We start from the raw sequence: 21,864 nt of genomic DNA, 5'->3' as shown, positions 1-21,864 counted from the left end.
CGGCAGGGATCCGCAGGCCTTGCCCCTCTGAGATGAATCAATACATACATGATTCTTTCATCTCTATTGTTGTTTGGTTACCTACCTAGGTACCTAGTTATCCGCTCCCTGGCCGAAAAGTAGGTCGTACGAATCACTCGCCCGCTCCTTTGAGGCCTCCGCCACAAAACCCAATAACTAGCGAGTTAATTCGCCTTCACCCACATCTGACCCCAGTCAGAATGACACAGCTGCTGCACGCCTAGCATTGCGTCGTAGTGTCACGCATCAAACGAAAGGGACCCTGAAAAAAAAAATAGCGCGCCCTGCTTCAGGATCCCGAGCGGCCCGTTCTGGGCAAAATTGGGCCCGTTGTTGGATGTTCAACGAAGCTGTCCTTGGCGTTTTCTCTTACACAAAACACAAACAAGCTGCCATTCTCGCCAACCTCGACCCCTCACAGCCCAAGCTACCACCCCGAGCTGCAGTAGCCGCGCTCTTACGCTTTGAGGCATTTTGCAAGGCATCGCCGTATATACACCGCCATGGCTGCGTATCAAGATCATCTTTCCCAAAATTTTGGCAACATGGGCCTGGGACCCAACAACGGCCAATACCCCCCTCGTGAGTAGACCCCGACAAACGAAACTCGAGCATGTTGCTCACAAGGCACCCCCCTCAGCGCAACAAGGTTACGGATACCAGCAGCAGCCGCCGCCCTCACAATACAGCTCTCCGCCGCCACAGGACCAGTATGGTTCGCCGCCGCCCGCACCGCCGTACCAGCCGCCCCAGGACAAGCCTCCAATCCCGCGTGACTGGCGGCCCTTTTTCGACAACCAGAACCAACGCTGGTACTACGTCAATGAGTCGACGCGCGAGACGCAGTGGGAGGCTCCCGGCTACTATGCACCCTCTGAGCCAGGCAGTGATAACCGTGGCTACGATACGCCTCAGCCGCAACAGCAGCAGTACGGCCAGTACGGTGCGCCGCCAGGCCCCCCTCCTGGCAATACCAAGGGCAGCGGGGGCGGAATGGGGATGGCCGGCGGCCTAGCCGTGGGCGCTGTCGCAGGCTTAGCCGCCGGTGCCGCCGGCTCGTATCTCTTTGGTAAGGCGGAAGATGCGATCGAGGACAAGGTGGACAGTGTTGAGGGCCGGCTCGACCGGCTCGAGAATAGGACCGAAGACAGGGTCGAGGAGAGAGTGGAGAGAACCGAGGATCGCTGGGAGGAAGCGGCTTATGTGCCTGCAGTCCTGCCCGCTCACGACATTGATGGCGACTCGGTGTCGTCGAGCGACCGGGAAGAGGTTGAGGAAGCGAGAGAGCGGTACGAAGAGGCTCTGCGTGACGCAGCTAGCTCATCGGCGAGCAGCAGTGACCAGGAGGAGCTGGAGGAGGCGCGGGAGGAGTACGAGGAGGCGTACGAGGAGACCTATGGTGACGATGACTACTAGGTGTATGACTGCGTCCGCGGTGGTGACGACGATGGCTGCTGGGAGTACGATGGCGTCTATGGTGGTGGCGAAGACGACTACTGGGAGTACGATGGCGTCTATGGTGGTAACGAAGACTACTACTAGCAGCGAAATTGAGCTATGAGCTTATATACAGTAAAGGGATTTGCTAATAAATTACATTGCAAGTAATGGACAGTGGCAGGACCACGCGGCAGCAGGGAGAACCGGGCGTGTGCATTCAAAGGTTACTGCTCCACCCATGCAAGTTGTTTAAGGCTTTTCTTTTTGTTGGATGAGAAGCCATTGTTCTTGCAAACTGCCTGTGAGATTTAAGCGCAGCTCACCGGAAGAGGGTGCATTTAGCTTGGGCTCTCCCAAGCATCCCACCCTATACCAGGAACAAGCAGTGCGGTCGGGTTGAGGAGGAAACTTCGCAGCGAAGCTCGAGCTCAGGAGTTGGATTGGAGAAGTAAATTGCGGAAAATTTGCTGTGCTACCACACGATAGATCGGCATCGGTTTTATCGCATGCCGCGGAAGCTCAGTGACTCATGCAAGGGGCGCAGGCTGGCCACCCACACTCATTTCTGCGCAGTTTCTGTCTGTTTGCATAAGTCGAAGAAGAGCTTCATTTGCGAGAGTTTATCTGTGAGTCAACTCGTTTCCATCGAATCAATTAGAAAAGGGGCCTTGGCCTAAATAGGAAAGAATTTAGTCTGTTCATACCCTACAACAAGCGTAACGGCTGAATGAGTGGAAACCGAGAAGTCTCCCATCTACATAAACAAAGCCGAGGAAATGCAGTGCAGGAATCTACTCATAACCTGATTTTGATCGCAGCTGGCTATTATCCACCATGTCACAAAACATCTACGACAGGCAGGATTTCTTCACTGCCTACTCGGAAATCATTGACCGGTCCGGGCGCAAGGATCTCGACAACGACGTCCTGTGGAAGCGCCTTCGCACCCTCTTACCCGCGTCCGTCGCCGGCTTCCACATCCTCGATGTCGGGTGCGGCTCGGGGTGGTTCGCGCGGTGGGCCGTAGACCACGGCGCCGCGTCCGTGACGGCCGTCGACATTTCCCACAACATGATCGCCAAGGCGCGCGGCCTCAACGGCGACGACGCATCCTACGCGGCCAGGATTGACTACCGCATCGCGGACCTCGACGCGGACCCGGCGGCGGGAATCGTCGCCGGCCAGACGTACGACTTGGCGTTTAGTTCGCTGGCGCTGCACTACCTGGCGGGCCTGGGCGCGCTCGTCGCCGCGGTGCACCGGGCGCTCCGCCCGGGCGCCGTGTTTGCGGTCAATGTCGAGCATCCCGTGTACACGGCGCCGCGGCGGCCGCGCGTGGTGGCGGACGCGGCGACGGGGGAGCGGTCGTGGAATTTTAGTGACTACTGGGACGAGGGCGAGCGGGTGGTGGACTGGCTGGCGCCGGGCCTGCGCAAGCAGCACCGGACGGTGCAGGGCTACTTGGATGCATTCCTCGGTGCTGGGTTTGACCTGACGGGGTTGATTGAGCTGCTCCCGACCAAGGAAGAGGCGGAAGCTGGCGAGTTTAGCGAGGAGGAATTGCTGCGACCACTTTTTCTGATGATGGGTCTCAGAAAACGCCTGTGAAGAAGATAGTTGGTGCTAGAACTAGGGTATCTGTTGGGCAGGGGTTGTACCTAGTAGGAAAATAACTGCTTCCGATTAATATACCTGTATACGTATCCGTGACTCGTAATGAGTTGCTTGGCACGGGAGATGTTTACAACAGACAGACGGGGTACCCAGTAGTTAGGGAGTACTAGGTACTCCGCGCGGCGTACCCAGGCACTGTATCCGTCAGGCAAAAATTCGATAGGATCCAAAGACCTTTGATTATTATACCTTTCGATTAAAAATGTAGTTGTAGAATTTGTATACAACAGCAACAAAAAAAGGTTGTTTGATAGAGGGAAAGGTATGTAATAAATGGCTTATTATCCTGGTTCGCATCGTATATCATGTACCATTGAACGTTGGAACTCCAAAATATAGAAATGACTCGGTATCTCCAGACGGCAGCCAAATGTTTCTTGTAAGCCAGCTGTCAGCGACATATTACAGCGTCAGTGCGTTGCATCCTGCTCGTTCATTTGAAAAAAATAAATTAGTTGTCTGACAAGCTGGGCAGCGGAGCCGGTGGGCCGAAGGAGGCGTCGGCTCCCGCCACTGCCCAAAAGAAAAAGATCGACCAAGTGGGACTTCTTCCCGTCCTTCATCCTCTATTTTAGCGGCCGCACCCGCAAACGACCCAACGAAGTTCCAGACGACTTCGAGGCCTGCATGTTGCCAGAAACGCTCAGCATTGAAAGCTGGCAATCATGGTAAAAATGACTGAGCAGCAGCCGGACAAAGAGAAACGACTCGGCATCACCTGGCATGACCTAACTGTCAAGGGCATCGGCAAGGACGCAGCATTTCACGAGAATGTGGCCAGTCAATTCAACATTCCCTCACGTGTCAAAGAAAGCCGAGCAAAACCCCTGCTTAAAACTATCGTCGACAATAGTCATGGCTGTGTGAAGCCGGGAGAGATGCTCTTGGTCCTCGGGCGACCAGGAGCAGGCTGCACCTCCCTCCTCAAGGTACTAGCCAACCGGAGACTAGGCTACACCAAAGTCACTGGTGAAGTCTGGTATGGATCAATGACTGCCGACGAGGCAAAACAGTATCGAGGGCAGATTGTCATGAACACTGAGGAGGAATTGTTTTTTCCGACCCTGACGGTGCAACAAACCATCGACTTTGCCACCCGCATGAAGGTGCCACACCACCTCCCCACCAATTTGACCAACCCCGAGGAATTTCAAAAGACCAATCGTGATTTCCTCCTGCGCGCCATGGGAATTGAGCACACTGGCGACACCAGGGTTGGAAATGAGTTCGTTCGTGGCGTCTCGGGCGGCGAGAGAAAGCGTGTCTCCATCATCGAGACCATGGCAACAAGAGGCTCCGTCTTCTGTTGGGACAACTCTACCAGGGGCCTCGATGCCTCGACTGCCCTGGAGTACGTGCGGTGCATGAGATCAATGACTGACGTTCTCGGTCTGAGCTCTATCGTGACACTTTACCAGGCAGGCAACGGCATCTACGATCTCTTCGACAAGGTTCTCGTCCTAGATGAAGGAAAACAGACCTTCTACGGCCCAATGCATCAAGCAAAACCTTTCATGGAAGAGATGGGATTTCTTTACACCGATGGAGCAAACATCGCCGATTACCTGACCAGCGTCACTGTTCCTACCGAGCGACAGGTTAGACCTGATATGGAGAATCGATTTCCTCGCAACGCCAATGAACTTCGCTCACATTACGAAAAGACACAGCTGAAGCGCACAATGGCATTGGAATACAACTATCCAAACTCGCCGCAGGCGGCTGAAGCGACGAAAGAATTTAAAGAAGCCGTTCACTTGGAGAAACACCCCGGCCTTCCAGCGGGCTCGCCGCTCACTGTCAGCTTCTATACCCAAGTCAAATCCGCAATTATCAGACAGTACCAGCTACTATGGAGTGACAAAGCAACATTTCTCATTCCACAATGCTTGAACTTCGTCCAAGCTCTCATCAGTGGCTCTTTATTCTACAATGCTCCCCACGATTCTTCGGGGCTAGCTTTCAAAAGTGGTTCTCTGTTCTTCGCCGTATTACTGAATGCACTACTTTCCATGAGCGAGGTCACCGGTTCCTTTGCAGCACGCCCAGTTTTAGCAAAGCACCGTGGCTTCGCCCTCTATCACCCGGCCGCCTACTGCTTCGCCCAAATCGCCGCCGATATACCACTCATCGCCATGCAAGTCACGCTATTCGCGTTACCAGTCTATTGGATGACTGGTCTCAAACCAACCGGCGAGGCTTTCTTGACGTATTGGATCATTACAATCTCTGTGACAATGTGTATGACGGCCTTGTTTCGTGCCATCGGTGCCGCCTTCTCGAGCTTTGATGCCGCCATCAAAGTGACGGGATTTCTGATGTCAGCGCTCATCATGTACACCGGCTTCTTGATTCCGAAATCTAGAATGCATCCGTGGCTCGGCTGGATATTCTGGATTAACCCATTGGCTTACGGTTACGAGGCAGTCCTCAGCAACGAGTTCCACGGACAGCTGATACCTTGTGTCAACAACAATTTGGTCCCAAATGGCCCTGGCTACAATAACTCGGAATTTCAAGCGTGCGCCGGAATTCGAGGCGCTCCCATGGGTGCTTCTGTCATCACTGGCGACCAGTACCTGCAAGGCCTGTCATATAGTCACGCTCATGTCTGGCGCAACTTTGCCATCGTTTGGGTATGGTGGGCCTTGTTCGTCATTCTTACTGTTTACTTTACTAGTAACTGGAGCCAAGTATCTGGAAATAGCGGTTACTTGGTTGTTCCCCGCGAAAAGGCAAATAAAACGATGCACACAGCCGTGGACGAAGAAGTTGGATCCGGACCCGACTCTCACGACTCAAGGAATCGAAGTGGAATTTCACCCATTGGTGATAAACAAGAAACCTCTACCGACGGACCCTCCAAAATCGATTCTCAATTAATACGCAATACGTCAGTCTTCACGTGGAAGGGTCTCACCTATACCGTGAAGACTCCATCGGGAGACCGCGTTCTCCTAGATCATGTTCAGGGCTGGGTCAAACCCGGCATGCTCGGCGCATTAATGGGCTCGTCAGGAGCAGGCAAGACAACTCTATTAGACGTGCTTGCTCAACGCAAGACGGAAGGTATAATCAAGGGCAGCATCTTGGTTGATGGGAGAGATCTTCCTGTCTCCTTTCAGCGCTCTGCAGGGTACTGCGAGCAACTCGATGTCCACGAGCCACTTGCCACGGTTCGAGAGGCCCTGGAGTTTTCGGCTTTGTTGAGACAGAGCAGAGATACGTCAGTGGAGAACAAGTTGAAGTATGTCGACACTATCATCGACTTACTCGAAATGCACGACATTGAAAACACTCTCATCGGTACAACTGCTGCTGGCCTCTCAGTGGAGCAGCGCAAACGACTTACTATCGGCGTTGAACTTGTATCTAAGCCAAGCATCTTGATTTTTCTCGACGAGCCCACAAGTGGACTAGATGGACAGGCTGCGTTTAACATTGTTCGGTTTTTAAGGAAACTTGCGGATGTTGGACAGGCTGTCCTTGTCACCATCCATCAGCCCTCGGCTTCACTGTTTGCTCAATTTGACACGTTACTTCTCTTAGCTAAGGGAGGCAAAACTGCAAGTATTGCTTTTTCATTTCGGTAGAAAATTGCTAATGGATGTACTCAGGTTTATTTCGGCAATGTTGGCGTGAACGGCGCCACTGTTAACGAGTATTTCGGTCGGAATGGAGCCCCTTGTCCTCAGAATACAAATCCGGCTGAGCATATGATTGACGTTGTCTCCGGAAGCAAGGACTGGAACGAAGTCTGGCTCGCTAGCCCAGAATACACTGCCATGACCCAGGAGCTCGACCATCTTATCAGGGACGCCGCGTCGAAACCACCAGCCACCCTGGATGACGGCCACGAATTCGCAACGCCTATTTGGACACAATTGAAGCTTGTCACGCACAGGAATAATACTTCACTTTGGCGTAACACGAACTATATCAACAACAAACTAATGCTTCACATTACCTCGGGCCTCTTGAATGGCTTTTCATTCTGGAAAATAGGCAATACAGTTGCCGATCTGCAAATGCATCTTTTCACCATATTCAACTTCATCTTCGTTGCTCCGGGAGTCATAGCTCAGCTACAGCCTCTCTTCTTAGAGAGGCGCGATATCTACGAGGCTCGTGAGAAGAAGAGTAAAATGTACCACTGGTCTGCTTTCGCCACGGGACTAATCGTCTCGGAACTTCCCTACCTCGTCGTTTGTGCAGTCGTGTACTACATGACCTGGTACTATACTGTCGGATTCCCTAGCGGCAGCGACAAAGCTGGCGCCGTCTTCTTCGTCGTACTCATGTACGAGTTCATTTACACAGGAATCGGCCAAGCCATTGCGGCATATACGCCCAACGCTATATTTGCTGTTTTGATCAATCCGCTCATCATTGCAATCCTGGTATTTTTTTGTGGCGTTTACGTTCCCTATGCGCAGATTCAAGCGGTCTGGCGATACTGGCTATACTACCTGGACCCCTTCAATTACCTCATGGGATCGCTGCTGATATTCACAACATTTGATGCACCAGTTCACTGCGAAAAGGAAGAATTCGCTGTTTTTAACACGCCGGACGGCCAGACATGTGGCGAGTACCTCGCCGAGTACATGCAGGGTCTTGGATCGAGAACGAACCTCGTCAATCCGAGCGCTACGCGGGACTGCAAGGTCTGCCAATTTCGGACAGGAGGCGATTATCTTTACACTTTGAACCTGAAAGACTACTATTACGGTTGGAGAGATGCCGGAATTGTGGCGCTGTTTGCCATTTCAAGTTATGCGTGCGTATATGCACTGATGTGAGTTCACTTGCTTTCCCCTGTCGTCGACCTGTCTAATAGGAGCCGAATAGGAAACTTAGAACAAAGGCAAGCAAGAAGGCCGAGTCGTGAGATTATTCCTCTACTTTGCCAAGAACTGGCTACGTTTTATGTGATTCGATTGTTGCATTGCGCATCGGTTGCGTCGTGGATTTAGGGGCAAGGCAATCTAGAAAAAGGTAGCGGCCGAGGCTAGCTTTACGTGGTTGGCGAGAAGAAGCCACCGCACCGGACTTTGGAAGTAGAGAGTAGTAGTAGAATGAGCAAATTGACAACATGCCCCTCTTCCAGGCACACTCCATGCAATGACGGAGCTTATTTGGGCGACACCGGAGGGCCTGGAAGGCGCAGAAATCTGTAAACGACTGGAGAACGAAACTCGGCTTCTGTCGATTCGTGTGCAATCGGTCCTTCTTCCCGCCGCGCTGTTGTGGTTGGGTTGGACATGCAGACCAGAGATTCATCGGATCTTCCCGGCACTCGGTGTAGGAATACGGCACAATGGGTATATTCGGCGACTATTGCCCTTTCCAACCAACTACCTACGTAGCCGACAGCCTAAGGTGCTCATCGTCACGCAATCAGCACGGGCATCTTGCCGCCATGTACGTACAGGGATACTACGGAATTGGAAGGCGCAGACATGTGTCAAAAATGACTCGAGCGTCATGCCTCTGACAGATTGAGTATGCATAGCCGTGTTGCTATTTTTGCTACTGTTGGGGCCATAACTACGAGGGAGTGAGTTGAGCAAGATGTACAGAAACCAGGCTTGCATGATGCTCTTTTTCCCTTGCCGACGCACTACAGTTAAAATCACCAAGATGCAGCTCACGAGAAATGTACCAGTGCAGCAAATCTTACGCCAATTTTTTTTTCATGTACCGAGATTGACTTTTGATGCATCTTCCACCAACCTTACACACGCTGATAAAGGCCGACGAGGAGCTCACCCTTATTTTTGACAACCTGCCACACGTCCAAGTCATTTTCTTGAATGGTGCCACCGGTCGCAATGACGGCATCGCAGAGAAGATACGTCTCGCGTGGGTCATTAACCAGGTACGACTCGGACGATCCGAGGACGTGCTGAATCTCGTAGGTGGTGGGTGAGACGCCGAGACCTGCCAGGTGGGCGCGGACCATGCGTCCGTGCTCGGCAACGATCCGGGCGGGCCGGTCAGCGCTCCATCCGTGCGGGTCAATCGCCTGGCCGCGGCGACGAATGAGGGCGAGGGAAATGTCAGCGTCGGGCGTGGAGGCCACGAGACGCGCGACGGTCGGGAAGTTGTCCATGACGGAGCTGTACGTGACGGCGCCGTCGAGCATGCCCTGCGCGAGCAGGCCCGGCATGTCCTTGGGCCGGGTCGGCACAAAGTGCACGGTGACGCCGGCGCCAAAGGCCTTTGTGTATTTGGCCTGATCCACGAGTTCGTACGTGATGCGCAGGCAACGGCCGGTAGGGCGGAGGAGCTTGATGCCGAGCTCCGCGAGCGCAAACTCGTCCGTCTTGTCGGCGTACTTGTTGGCCGTGACGCCAATGGCCTTGGAGCCGGGCGGCGTGGCCGTCCGCCCGAGAATGGTCTCGGCGTCGGCGTCGCTGAGCGCGCTCACCTCGGCGGGGGGTAGCCCGACGCGGCGCGCAAACGTGTTGGCGAGCCGCACCATGCGCTTGGCCTCGTCGTGCCCGTTGAGCGGCGGCACGGCGGCGATGGCCTGCCAGATGTGCTCCTGCATGAGCGCGAGCAGGCGCTCCGAGGCCGCCTTGTCGGCCGAGCCCCCGGACCGCAGGAGGGAGCGGTCATGCGTGGCGAGGCGCTCGTACAGCGCCCGGTAGCGCGGCGTGAGCGTCAGCGTCTTGTCCGCCAGCACCTCGGTCGCGTGCATACCGTACGGCTCAAAGGCGGCGACCATTTCGTTCTCGTGAAAGGGGCGGCCGGCCAGGTGCTCGCGGAGCAGCCCGTTGAGCTGCGTCCACTTGTCAAGGATGGCCTCCTTGACGGAGCTGCCGCCGGCGCGCCAGACATCCTTGTCAAAGACGCCCTGGTGGCTGCCGTTGGTGGTCTCGGTCCGCTCGCGCCGCTTGATGCGCATGCAGTCCTGGTTGATCTCGGACCACATGATGCGCCCGGTCGGGTCGAGCATGACGCAGCCGTCCTGGACCTCAAGTCCGATCTGGTGGAGGTAGTGCTGGATGGTGAAGAAGATGCGCGTGGTCCAGTCGACCGACGCCTCGACAGCCTGCACGCTGTGGACGAGCTCCTCGGGCACGCACTTGTCGCCGAGCGGCTTCGCGCGGCCGGTGAGGTACTTGTCGTAAAAAGCGTTCTTGCCCACAGATGCCTCCATGAGGTGGTAGAAGGGGTGCGTGGCCGGGTTGACACCGTTGTAGACGTGGTTCGGGTTCCGCCAGTCGAAGCGGACGTAGGGCCCGCGCTTGTACTGACCAGTGGGCAGCGTGACGTTGGGGTCGGCGGCCATGCCGAAGAAAGAGTGCTTGTCGGTGCCGGCGCAGAGCTCCTTGTAGACCGTCTCGATCTGGGTGATCTCGGTGCTGCGCGCCCAGATTAGGCCATGGGCACTGAGGCCGTGGTACGTGTGGCTGATGCCGGCGCGGTGGAGCATTTCGAGGAAGAGGCGGGAGCCGCTTGCGCGGACGGCGCTGAGACCGGAAATCTCGGCCGTCGCCTGCTTGCTGTGCGAGTAGATGGTGGGCTTGAGGAAGACGAGGACGAGGTTGTCAAAGTGGTGGGTGAGGGGCGACTCGACCTTGTAGATTTGCTTGGACTCGCCCTCGACGATCTGGCGAAGGCGCAGGGGGGCCTCTGCGTCGTGCAGGTTGTCGTGGTGGTTGACAAGGGCATGCACGAGGCCCGGGTCTTCAAGGCACTGGGCGCGAACGTCTTCGGGCGTGAAGAGGGACGTCTCGCCGCACTCGGCGGCAATGATGTCCTCGAGTCTCTTGGCATAGTCGACGCCGGCGATGACTGCGCGGCGGTCGGCCAGGGAGGCGACGTCCTCGGGTGTCAGTGTGCGTAGTGCAAGCTTGGAGAAGAGGGCCAGGGTCTCGGGGTTGCGGGCGAGCGCAATGATCTCCGCCATGGTCTCATCGAGGCTCTTCTCTCCGGTATTGATGACGGGCAGGCCGTGATACGCCGCTAGTTCCTGATGACCCTGTTAGCAGTGGCCCCCAATTGGAATGCGGAAAGAAGAGAACGGACAAGGAACCGCGCGCGGAAGTAAAAGAGAGACTTTTCCGACTCCCATTGGTCGGTGCTCGGGCGTTTGGCGAGCCGGGCCTGCAGGACGTCAAGGTCGGCGTCGAGGATGATGCGCACGATGCGGCGTTGGACGCCATCCTTGTCCGTGTAGGACTGGGGCAGCGGCCCGCGGTCGTCGTCAGCAAGCCGCAGCGTGAACTTGTCGAAGGATCGCACCACGATGGTGTCTTCGAGAGTGGCATCGTCGTCACCGCGGGCGTAGATGACCTCGCCGGCTGCTCTTAGGGCGGGGACAAGAGTCGACTTGCCAGTCGCATCGTTGCCGTGGAGAATAATGGTGTAGGCGGTTGACTCGGACATGACGGGCAAACACGAGGGGGGTGAGGGGGGGTGTTAGGGAGAAAGTGACGTTTTGAAGGTGAATATCACGACACTTTTTCACCTGCAAGACAAACAGGGGTTGGTGGGCCAAACACTGCACTGTGTAACCTCGTAACCTTGTACAGCCAGTCCCGAGGTAACTTGATCGATCCGAGATTCAGAAAGTTCAACTGCGTACGGAGAGATAGAAGCAAGGTCACTAGCTTTGAAGCTTTCCCGTTGATTAATATATCCCGTTTGCGTCGTCGCACGACACTGTTGTAATTCAACCCTGCAAGCACATTAGCGAGAGGGGAACGTCACATGCAACGCACAGCAACCTTTGGAACCCATCCAGACTTGCCTCTTTTACAAAGATCTTCTGTCCTGTGGCTGCCTGAACTGCATCAAAAAACCTGCATTGACAATTGTGGCTGCCTGAGCTGCAGGAAAATGGCATCCTTCTTCCCGCTTGGAGCTGCGGGCTGCGGGTTGCCCCATCAGACGGGGGGGCCAAGACAGGCCCACGATGATCTATGTAGACGGGCAGTGAGATGAGAGATTGAAAAAACGTTTTTATGTATGCTGACCGAGTACGGAGGATCCTCCAAGACATGCACAAGAGACATGTGACGTGGACGGTGGCTCTTCACATGGCAGGGGAAGCAAAGCTACGACAAGGTATATGTATAATGCGCCTGCGTCACTGCCCACTATACCGTTACAAATGCCCCAGAATTTAACCCAGAAATAAAAAACGAATACCCAAAAGACCCCCAGTCTCAGTAAATCCCTTTTTTTTAGCTTCATCTGCCGGCGTCTGCACGTTCTAAGCTACTGTTCGACTGCCCGACGCCGGGGACTTTTGAGTGGTGGGGGGTTGGACACTTCAGCTCCCCTCTTTGGACACTTGCAGGGATCCAAGGTACCATCCAGGTACGGATCAGGAATGGCAGCATCTATATGGCGATGGCTATGAGCAAGATCGATACCGTACACACCTTGCGAGAAAACATGGGCCGAGAATAAATCGGGTGTAGAGTGTTTATTTTCGACTATCTGGTTGTACCTGGTAGCTGGTTCGAGGGTGCAGATGCCTCGCCTCCTGCCAAGAGGATGGGCAGACGGGCTGACTGCATACAGATTATTGACCTCGAAGCTGACGCCGTGCCGCTAGCCAGCTAGTTCCATCTGCAGTCGTCTCTTGTCTCGGCGCCTGACGACGCCACGGCTTGCTTTCCCCGGGGAAAAACAGCCATCATCATCGATGCTGCGTGCGGCTCAGAATGTACTGCTGTCGCTCCGTTCCCCACGTCGGCAACACAATGGACAGCGGCGCCGGTTGCTTTTCCCCTCGCGGCCAGACGTCTGGGTCAAGAGTGCGGATCTTGGCGCAGTGTGGCAGCTCGAGGCCGTCGTCCTCTGGGACGCCCTCCGTTTCCAGCCGCTCAATGGCGCGTCGCTGCTCCGGGTTCGCTGCTTGGCGGAGCATCGTCCAAAACTCGGCGTCCGAGACCTGCCACAGCACCTTGTCCTCGACAGAGCCGGCCTCGACCAGCTCGCCAATCACGCGGCCCGTCCGCTCGTACATGTCGATGTGGGCCGGGTTCGACCAGACATCCTTGTCCGTCGTCGTGTATGCGCGGGACAGCGTCAGAGCGACCTCGGCATCGTCGAGGACGAGCAGACGCCGGGCCGTTGTCGCACTCGGAAATGCCCGGAGAGACGAGACAACCTTTTGTGCGTCTTCCATGGCCAGCTTGCCAAAGCTGACGGCGTCGCGTAGAGCGTAGTCGAGGCGGTCGGCGCACAGTTGAGGCGACGGCATCTCCACCAGCGGAAACAGCTCTTCTTCAAAAACCTTCTGGCTGATGCCGTGTTTGGCGACAATGTCGGGCAGCCGCGTCGTCTTGAGATACCGCGCCTTGTGCACCTCGTGGTAGCTTCCCTCCCCAGGCTTGGAGAGGGCGTGGTCAATGACATGACTGAGAGTGGTGTGAGAAATGTCATGGAGCAGGGCTGCGACTTGCTCGTCGAGCGCGGCACCGACTCTTCGCACGAGTATAAATGCACCGACCGAATGCTCGAGGCGTGTGACACGCGGCGTGATGCCCAAGAATCCCGTGACTCCGTGTTGGCAGATGCCCTGAAGTCGCTGAACCTCTGCGCTCTGGAGCAGCTCTACGAGAACTGGCTCCGAAACCAGCTCCTCCCCGTAGATTTCATCCCGAATCAAGATGCTGTTGTCATTGAGGAGCTGGTGAGTCTGGAGGACACCGGCGCTGGTAGGACAAGACATCTCTGCTGCCCCGACTGGTATTGACAGGAGTGGTACGAGACGGTATGGTGTTAAAGAGAATGTGCGCCGTCGAGGAACAATGATGATACTGGTTGCCAAGTCGCAGACAAAAATCCAGTCGTACAGACGGGGCAGTGACGAGCGAAAGTAGGGTCCTGAAACGGCCAAGTCTTTTTACATGTACATATATGCACTGCTTACTCAGACTGGCTTGGTGTCTCGCATCTTTGTCTCTGCTTGCCTACCCCAGTGGTCACGCTGAGAGGCGTAGACGGGGTTCTCGCCGGCAACGCCACCCCTACTGCCATCGAGGGTGGCGTTGCAAGCAAGCACCATCCACGGTCCCGCCGGACCCTGCTTCAACCTGTCTGTCCTTGTGTACGGCACGGCACCTAGCGGCCCAACAAGGCCGTCGCGCGGCTACGAGTGGGAGGATTATTCGGCATGTATTGTATGCCGTCATGCAGTAGAGTGCTGACGTCGTCTACCAAGTTCTTGTCCATGCCAAGGCTGATGTGTCAACATCAGGCCGCCAAGATGGTTCGCGGCAACAGACCACGATGAACTTGGTGCGTTGCTATATCCATCCGGTAACTAGATGCTCCCTCCCGCAGGCTGCAGCCAGGAATCTTGCTCAGTGGTTCGACCGGGCTTTCCGCAACATGCGGGCATGAATCATGCTTGGCGGGTTCAACAGTCTTAAACCTCGCTGTCGACGTGTTCTAGACCGCGAGCATCTGCATCAAATCTTGTCGCCCAGGGAATCTCGTTCAGCTGGCCGTCGGCACTCGCAATGGTGATGCGATGTTGCCGTGTTTATGCGAAATCAGCCCCCGAGGGGGGACCGCATGTACGAGTCGTGCTGAGCTGGGGCCGAACTCATGCGGACTGCCTTTTTAGGAAAAAGGAAAATCTCATCATCGGAGGGATCGGCAGAGGAACGAACGAAGAAACATATATGCGCATTTCGGCGCTGACGTGGTCCGGAAACATCTGCTCTTGTACCTTGTTTGACGTTGGAGCTATGGATCGCGCGGCGGTCGGCGGGGTAAGTGACATCGGGATAAGCGGCTCGGCCCGTCCGTCCGCCGTTCGTGGGCCCTAGTGGAATGCAATTCCACCAATACCGAGGACAAGAATAAAAGGAATTTATACCATATCAAATCTACTATAAATCCTATACAAAATTCTGTATTATATTCCTCGATATTCTGTTTTCCCCAGTCTCTACGTGAAATACTCATTACTTGATACAGATTAGATATTCATGTACTACTTTCACACCCACATGTCCAAGACTGCGGCCAGTCACCATCCTAAGCACTACCTACACTTTCCGTGGAGCCGCCATATGCAACGTAATAAAATTATATCACACTCATGTATAATATGTCTTGATTTCCAATAAGATCTACACCTGCAGCGGTACCGCCGCACACTCGTTACTTGCCGCGTTGCTCCAAAGAGCGTAGCTGCAAGGGTCGTGGCGAATAGTACCAAATTTTCTATGTGATTGCTTGTCTACCAAGGTACTTGCGTTTCACTGCCCTGTCCTGAGGTGGCCATGTATTCGCTGCTTCCGCAAAGTACATGTCAGTATGCGGACATCCGGGCCTCCATCCCTCTTGCCCCGGTACATGGTGTGCGAGTCCCTGTTCTTGGCTCAAAACCTTCATCAGAGCCTTAAATCAAGCAAGGCGAGTCCAACTCGGCTTTGCACTCTTTTAAACAGGGTTTTGCCTTTTCGATTGGAAAAGCCCCCTCCTTCTTGACACGACACGCCATCCAGTGGTTTGTGGCGCCGCCGACCTTATCTCCTCCAACCTTGCCTTGCACCATCCTCCTCCTGTAACCATGGCCATGAACGAGAACGCTTATCCGACTACATTTCCATCCTTTGAACGGGAAAATCACCGTGATGCATTGCGTCAACCCTTTGACCCGGCGTTTCGACGCACCTGGTCGAATGGGGTGGCCCTCCGACAGCTCGTCGACTTCGCACGACCGACCGTGGCCAACCACACCATGTCGTATGCCCTGATTGAGTACTGTCTTAGCCGCCTGCCGATGCAGCACCTGGAGCGGCTGGGACAGCTCAAGATTCCCGTCGAGCTTCACGCAGCCCCCTTTCAGTACCTGCAGAAGCACCACCGCGCCTGTGGCTTTGACTGGGTGGAGCGCTTCGTCTGGCGAACCCACGATCTGCACAAGCCCTACAATTTTCTCCGCCCGGAACTGCTCCTGGCGCAGGAATCCGGCTCACAGAGGATCGTCGCCCTCCTCACCATCATGCCTGGGGAAGACTACATCCGCCACTATGCGAGCATCCTCGAGGTCGCGCAGCACGACGGCGCAATCTCCTCGCATCACGGACCGATCCGCTGCGTGCTGTATCCGCACCTCACGCAGTCCATGATGGCCTGGACAGGACTGACAGAGCTCTCCCTCAGCGTTGAGCCTGGCGATATTCTGATTCTCGGCTTCGTCGCCGAGCTGCTCCCTCGGTTTGCTTCTCTCGTGCCCACCGCGCGAGTCATTGGGCGACAAGACGCGCAGTACTACGGTCTTGTCCGGCTTGAGCTCCGCCCGGGGCTCGTCTTCAGCCTCATCGGTGCCAAGTACAGCTACTGGGGCAACCTAGGCGGGCGCGTCGTCCGGGAGCTGGCCGCCCGCAGACCGCGCGCCATCTGCTACATTGCTAAGCAGGGCACCCTCCTGTCGCCGGGCGACATCCACCGCACAATCTACTCGCCCACCCGGTACTGCGTCTTTGACAAGGGCCAAGCCTGCTGGCACGGAGACGATCACTCAGCCCTGCCCATCAACCCACTCTCATCGAGATTCCCCACATTTGATCGCGGCCTGCATGTGTCGACGCCCACCATCGTGGAGCAGGATGTCGACTTTCGGACACAAGTGGAGGCCCATGGCGCTTCCTCCGTTGATAACGAATTGGCGCAGATGGCAAGAGCGCTCACGGACGTGCATGAAGAGAACCCCTCGATGGAGCGCGTCCAGTTACTGCCTCTCATGTTCATTACCGACTATCTCCGACGCCCGGAAGAGCTGGGAATGACAGTGCCGTTCGACCTTACATCGCGCAACGAAACTGTGCATCGCAACAAGGAATTGTTCCTGGCCAGGTCTGCCCACCTGGTTCTGGAAGCTTTTAACGTCATCGAGCGCCCCAAGGCCATCATAGTGGGGACGGGATATGGTGTCAAGACCATTCTGCCAGCCCTGCAGAGGCGCGGAGTTGAAGTCGTTGGATTGTGCGGCGGTCGTGACCGTGCCAAGACGGAGGCCGCGGGGAACAAACACGGTATACCATGCATTGATGTCTCTTTGGCCGAAGTGCAAGCAACTCACGGCGCCAATCTGCTCTTTGTCGCTTCTCCGCACGATAAGCATGCTGCTCTTGTCCAGGAGGCCCTTGACCTCGGCGGCTTTGACATTGTATGCGAGAAGCCACTTGCCTTGGACATGGCAACGATGCGACATTTTGCCAATCAATCACAAGGCTCCTCTCAGCTGCGCTTGATGAACCACCCTCTCCGCTTCTACCCGCCGCTCATTCAGCTCAAGGCGGCCTCCAAAGAACCAAGCAACATTCTGGCCATTGACATTCAGTACTTGACTCGGCGGCTGTCCAAGCTCACCCATTGGAGCGCTGGCTTCTCCAAAGCCGCCGGAGGAGGCATGATGCTAGCCATGGCCACTCATTTCCTCGATCTCATCGAATGGCTCACGAGTTCGTCACTCACCCCGGCCTCGGTGCAAGACATGTCCACATCGAACTCGATTGGTCCGCTACCGACCGAAGATGCTGGAGCCACCAAGACTCCCGATGTCGAGTCGGCCTTCCAGATGAACGGCTGCTGCGGCCTGTCCACAAAGTACTCGGTGGACTGTGACGGTGCTGCAGACACTGAACTATTTTCCGTCACGCTCCGTCTTGACAATGAGCACGAGCTTCGATTTATCCAGAGAAAGGGAAGCCCTGTTCTGCTGGAACAGCGCCTCCCTGGCCGAGAATGGTTGCCGCTCAAGGTTCATTGGGAGCAGCGCGTGCGAGAGGGCTCGCCGTGGCAAATCTCCTTCCAGTACTTTGCGGAAGAACTGGTCGAGGCAATCTGCATGGGAACAAGGTCGGCGTTTGCGGACAAAGCCACAGGGTTCAGCGACTATGCTAGACAAGTCGGCGTCTTTGGATCCAAGGTGGGCATAGCCTGATGCGCGACCCGGCATTTCGATTCCCTAATTATGAACAACAAAAGTATGAATGGTGCTCGCGCAGCCTCGTGAAGCACTATGTTTGTGTCGGAGCAGTGGCTAGCGGGCGGCCGTCTCATGGCCGCAATAAAAGGACGAAGGTTTGGGATAAAAATATACAGACTGAACACGCATATAGGCAGAAAGATTTTACTCACCAAGTGCTAAGATTGTTAGCTAGATGGCTGTTGAGGTTATTAGCATGAATCTTGGTAGAATGGAAGCTATAAAATTATTTGATTAATATGTGTTGATATCTTACTAGCCTTAGATTTGGAACATTGGAACATTGTAAAATTGTGAGTAGAGGAATACAAAAGACTGGGTATCATGTGTATATGCCATGCCGTATTGTTGAAAACGCCGTGAAATGAAGAATACATTTTTTTTGTTCACGCTCTGGAGTAGCACCACCGCGTGCCGGTTCCTGCATCTACGCTGCACAGGCTCTGCTCGGCCAGGGCAGCGAGCAGCGAGCCGCAGAGCGTACCAGCCGTCTCGCCAGCACCAATGACGCCAAGGCCGAATTCAGCATCAGCAGGGTTGTCCGTCGCCATTTGCTCGAGGGCGGAGGCATACACGTTGGCGTAGATGGCGCCACCGAGGAGACCGGTGACGAAGAGCGCAGGTAGCACGATGTAGGGCGAGGAGACGAGTGTGGCGACGCCGTTGACCAGCACCACGGCGGCCAGCACGGCCAGAAGAGATGTGAGACGAGAGAGGTGGCGGAAGCGGATCAGCAGGATGGTGGAGCGCGACACGAGGTTACCCGCCTGGAAGGCGAGGTTGAATACGGCATAAAAGGTCTCGAAGCTGCCAAAGACGTCGGACCGGCCGTAGGCGCGGGCGATGCCCGGCGCGACGAGGGCCTGCAGGGTAAAGGCGAAGCAGAGGGAGCGGATGTAGGGCTTGGCGAGCGGGTCGAGCAGGCGCAGGTTGTGCTCGACGCGGGCGGTCCAGGTGGCGGGCTCGCTCGGGGGCGGCTCGTGGACGACAAAGCCGGCGCCGTCCTCGTTGGCGCGGGCGTCAAACTTGACGCAGTCGACGGTGGTGGCGGTGAAGACGGGCGGGCGGCGGAGAATCATGGAGCCGGCGACGAGGCCGGCGGCAATCAGGTAGTGGGCGTAGCCGACGGCGGCGCGGAGCACGACGCGGGCGCCGACGGTCATGACGCGCGGCGCGACGGCGCAGAGCACGGCGGCGGCGCCGCTGCCGACCCCCCACCCGCGAGCCCGGCGCGGCCAAAGTGCCGCAGGTGGCCGGCGCACGACACCTCGGTGGCGGCGGCGGTGGCGGCAGCGAGCATGGTGATGAGCACGCGCCACACGGCCGGCACGTTGGCCGGCGTCACGGCCGTGACGCCGACGGCGAGCGACCAGCAGCCGGCGACGAGAAAGGGCCGCAGCGTCCACGGCAGTGCGGCGAGGAGGTGCGGCGCGAGGAGCTTCGTGGCGAGCGCGGGGACAAGCTGGATGAGGATGACGACGGGCCGCGTGTATGGGATCAGCAGGTAGCTGGCGGAGAAGATGATGTTGGCGAGGACGACGTTGCAGAAGCCTGTTTGGGTGGTGAGTTGTGGGTTAGCGAGAAGGGTTTTTTGTGTCTGGGGGATTGGGGGTTCCGCGCACCGAGGATGGTGTAGCCGGTGATGATTTTGATGCTCTGGCTGCGCAGGGCCTTGAAGGCCTGCTGCCGTTCATGGCTCTGCGGGACCATGGTGTCAAATCGTCGGGCTGGTTGCTGAGGTTTTGGCGTTTGCCGTTGATGTCGCTGTTGGTGTTGAGGACGGGCTCGCGGACCGTTGCGGGTCGGCCAGCGAGCAACTTGGACGGGCAGCTTGTACAGAGAACAGTTCACGGAGAAGCGCACAGAGCACGCGAGACAGGAAATCGAAAACGTGGCCCAGGTGCTTGCTTGTTGGCCACGGATATTTGGTTATACTGATAGACGAGAAACGGGGGCCAAAGCTGTCTTTGAATTGAAAGCCGGTGACCAGTAGACTGGCCCACGGGACGCTGTGATGGATGGGTCCAATCTGCCTGTCGATGGGGGCGGTGGAGCTTGCTAGGGTTGGCGTTTTAGCGGGCAGAGGTACCTGTACAACGGCACCAAGTGTGCTGAAATATGGTGCGTCTTGTTCACTCACACGCCTTGCATTGCCAGAAGCAGAGTTTGGCCTTGACTTCAGATGTTTTTTGCTTCTTATTTTTGAGTTTTTTCTTATTTCCTGCCGCTATCCAGAAGCCATTGCTCGCGTGACTGCCTCACAGCTGCTGCAACTGCAGTGATACCAGTAGCCTGCAACGCTTCTGGAACTGCGCTGTGCATGGGATATAGTAGACAAGTAACGCATCTGGAACAATCATTATTCACCACCTTTTTTCGATCCGTCACATACTCTCCAGCCCTCGGGCACTTCTCAACATTTTCTCGTGCCCCCGTTGACAAATGCTGCATTCTCGCACCTCGGGTAGCTTCTCCAAGCCGGAGCTCCAGTACGGGGAGTCCAATGCCCCATTACTCCGTGGCCCCATACTGAACGGCCCCACAGCGCTCCGGACGACCGCCATCGTTTTACAAGAAAAGAAAAGGCTGCAGGGGATGAGAGGGAAATAAAAGTAGAGTGTTTTATGTATGCCACGGTTGCAGCGATAGTGGACGATATTTCACTTTACAGGGGGGGCATTGTCTTGGCCAGATGGCGAGGAGCTCGCTAGTCGCAGTGGAGAGCCTCTGAGGTGGCCCCTCTGCCGCACGTGTAAGCGTTGAGAGCCTCGACGGGAGGCAATTGCTAATTGCTGATTGACTCACTAGTACGAATTAGTAGCTCAGGCTTTCATGAACCAAAACTAGTTCCCTGCAAGCCAAGATCCCAGGTGTACACACCTGCATCTGGCCTAGAGTTGATCTGCGGCTGCGTGTGCGCATCACCATGTCCCGGCTGCCTCCCCTTGGCTAAAATGGACAAGTATTTGGGTTCTTGTACGTGATTCGATTTGCTCTTGGTTAGCTAATTTCAACTTCCCGAGACGAAATGAGCACGCGAGAGAACAAAAAAGCTTTGGGGCGCATGTTGGCGCAGTACAATGCGCAACTTTTGGCATGTGATTCTCAACAAACTGACCACCCACGGCAGTCACGTAAAAAAAAAAAATAGGTGTCACAAAAAAGGAAGGCCACCTGCTTGGCCCCCAGCTTGGCCACTCACAGTGCGGCGAAAGACGACCAGGGGCAGCTTAGAGCTTGTAGTGCCACGTCTAGCCGCAAGTACAACTGGCAAGCGAAAACGATTGCCCTGCAGGAATTGGTCAGGCAAGGAAGGAACCCAGGAGTACAGTACGGGGTAAAAGAAACATTACGTACCTCAGATACAACTGACAGAAAACAGAAAAAGGAACAAGGGGGCGCCACCAGGAACGCATGAACAAGGAGCAAGCCACCAGCAGCAGCAAGGAGATGGATGTATGTATCGAGACGATGCGTATCAGTAGGTACGAATTACACTCACTATTCTCTAGACACTAATCCGTACATCCAGGTCCGCTCACGGCCCTAATCCATTGGCTGCCGCCGCAAAATGACGCACGCAACAGCACAATAGCTCGTCTCCCAAGAGCCAAGACCAGAGAGCAAAGAGTCCAAGACACCATTCCGTCCTAGTTAGCCCGCCGCCAACAATTGAAGCTTGTTCGGATAGACCCAACTGTCTGTTTGAATGCCGCACGCTAACTATTGCCGCAACCTGTCTGCCCGTGCAC

At 55.7% G+C, this 21,864-nt stretch overlaps 7 protein-coding genes across 7 annotated transcripts; 4 read left to right on the top strand and 3 right to left on the bottom strand.

The window, feature by feature from the left end:
• Nucleotides 1–524: 524 nt before the first annotated feature.
• CCM_04441 (WW/Rsp5/WWP) lies at nucleotides 525–1,437 on the top strand (the record flags this gene model as incomplete). The annotated part of the gene is made up of 2 exons (XM_006669589.1): nucleotides 525–603; nucleotides 662–1,437. The coding sequence occupies 2 exons, from the start codon at nucleotides 525–527 to the stop codon at nucleotides 1,435–1,437; spliced, it is 855 nt and encodes a 284-aa protein (XP_006669652.1).
• An 858-nt stretch (nucleotides 1,438–2,295) lies between these two features.
• CCM_04440 (Methyltransferase type 11) lies at nucleotides 2,296–3,069 on the top strand (the record flags this gene model as incomplete). The annotated part of the gene is made up of 1 exon (XM_006669588.1): nucleotides 2,296–3,069. One exon carries the CDS (start codon nucleotides 2,296–2,298, stop codon nucleotides 3,067–3,069), a length of 774 nt encoding a protein of 257 aa, XP_006669651.1.
• Nucleotides 3,070–3,809: 740 nt separating this feature from the next.
• Nucleotides 3,810–8,026, top strand: CCM_04439 (ABC multidrug transporter; the record flags this gene model as incomplete). Its single annotated transcript, XM_006669587.1, has 3 exons — nucleotides 3,810–6,701; nucleotides 6,753–7,915; nucleotides 7,987–8,026. The coding sequence occupies 3 exons, from the start codon at nucleotides 3,810–3,812 to the stop codon at nucleotides 8,024–8,026; spliced, it is 4,095 nt and encodes a 1,364-aa protein (XP_006669650.1).
• Nucleotides 8,027–8,872: 846 nt separating this feature from the next.
• CCM_04438 (uncharacterized protein) lies at nucleotides 8,873–11,535 on the bottom strand (the record flags this gene model as incomplete). Its single annotated transcript, XM_006669586.1, has 2 exons — nucleotides 8,873–11,128; nucleotides 11,176–11,535. 2 exons carry the CDS (start codon nucleotides 11,533–11,535, stop codon nucleotides 8,873–8,875), a joined length of 2,616 nt encoding a protein of 871 aa, XP_006669649.1.
• Nucleotides 11,536–12,796: 1,261 nt separating this feature from the next.
• CCM_04437 (phosphoribosyl-aminoimidazole-succinocarboxamide synthase) lies at nucleotides 12,797–13,834 on the bottom strand (the record flags this gene model as incomplete). Its single annotated transcript, XM_006669585.1, has 1 exon — nucleotides 12,797–13,834. One exon carries the CDS (start codon nucleotides 13,832–13,834, stop codon nucleotides 12,797–12,799), a length of 1,038 nt encoding a protein of 345 aa, XP_006669648.1.
• Nucleotides 13,835–15,688: 1,854 nt separating this feature from the next.
• On the top strand, nucleotides 15,689–18,067 carry CCM_04436 (oxidoreductase domain-containing protein; the record flags this gene model as incomplete). The annotated part of the gene is made up of 1 exon (XM_006669584.1): nucleotides 15,689–18,067. One exon carries the CDS (start codon nucleotides 15,689–15,691, stop codon nucleotides 18,065–18,067), a length of 2,379 nt encoding a protein of 792 aa, XP_006669647.1.
• Nucleotides 18,068–18,498: 431 nt separating this feature from the next.
• Nucleotides 18,499–19,822, bottom strand: CCM_04435 (CLN3 protein; the record flags this gene model as incomplete). The annotated part of the gene is made up of 3 exons (XM_006669583.1): nucleotides 18,499–19,315; nucleotides 19,375–19,663; nucleotides 19,735–19,822. The coding sequence occupies 3 exons, from the start codon at nucleotides 19,820–19,822 to the stop codon at nucleotides 18,499–18,501; spliced, it is 1,194 nt and encodes a 397-aa protein (XP_006669646.1).
• Between the last annotated feature and the right edge of the window lie 2,042 nt (nucleotides 19,823–21,864).

The sequence above is a fragment of the Cordyceps militaris genome (assembly GCF_000225605.1).
Source record: "Cordyceps militaris CM01 unplaced genomic scaffold CCM_S00003, whole genome shotgun sequence".
Classification (NCBI taxonomy): domain Eukaryota; kingdom Fungi; phylum Ascomycota; class Sordariomycetes; order Hypocreales; family Cordycipitaceae; genus Cordyceps; species Cordyceps militaris.
The sequence above is the reverse complement of the archived record's forward strand: the minus strand, read 5'-3'. Positions and strand labels throughout refer to the sequence as shown.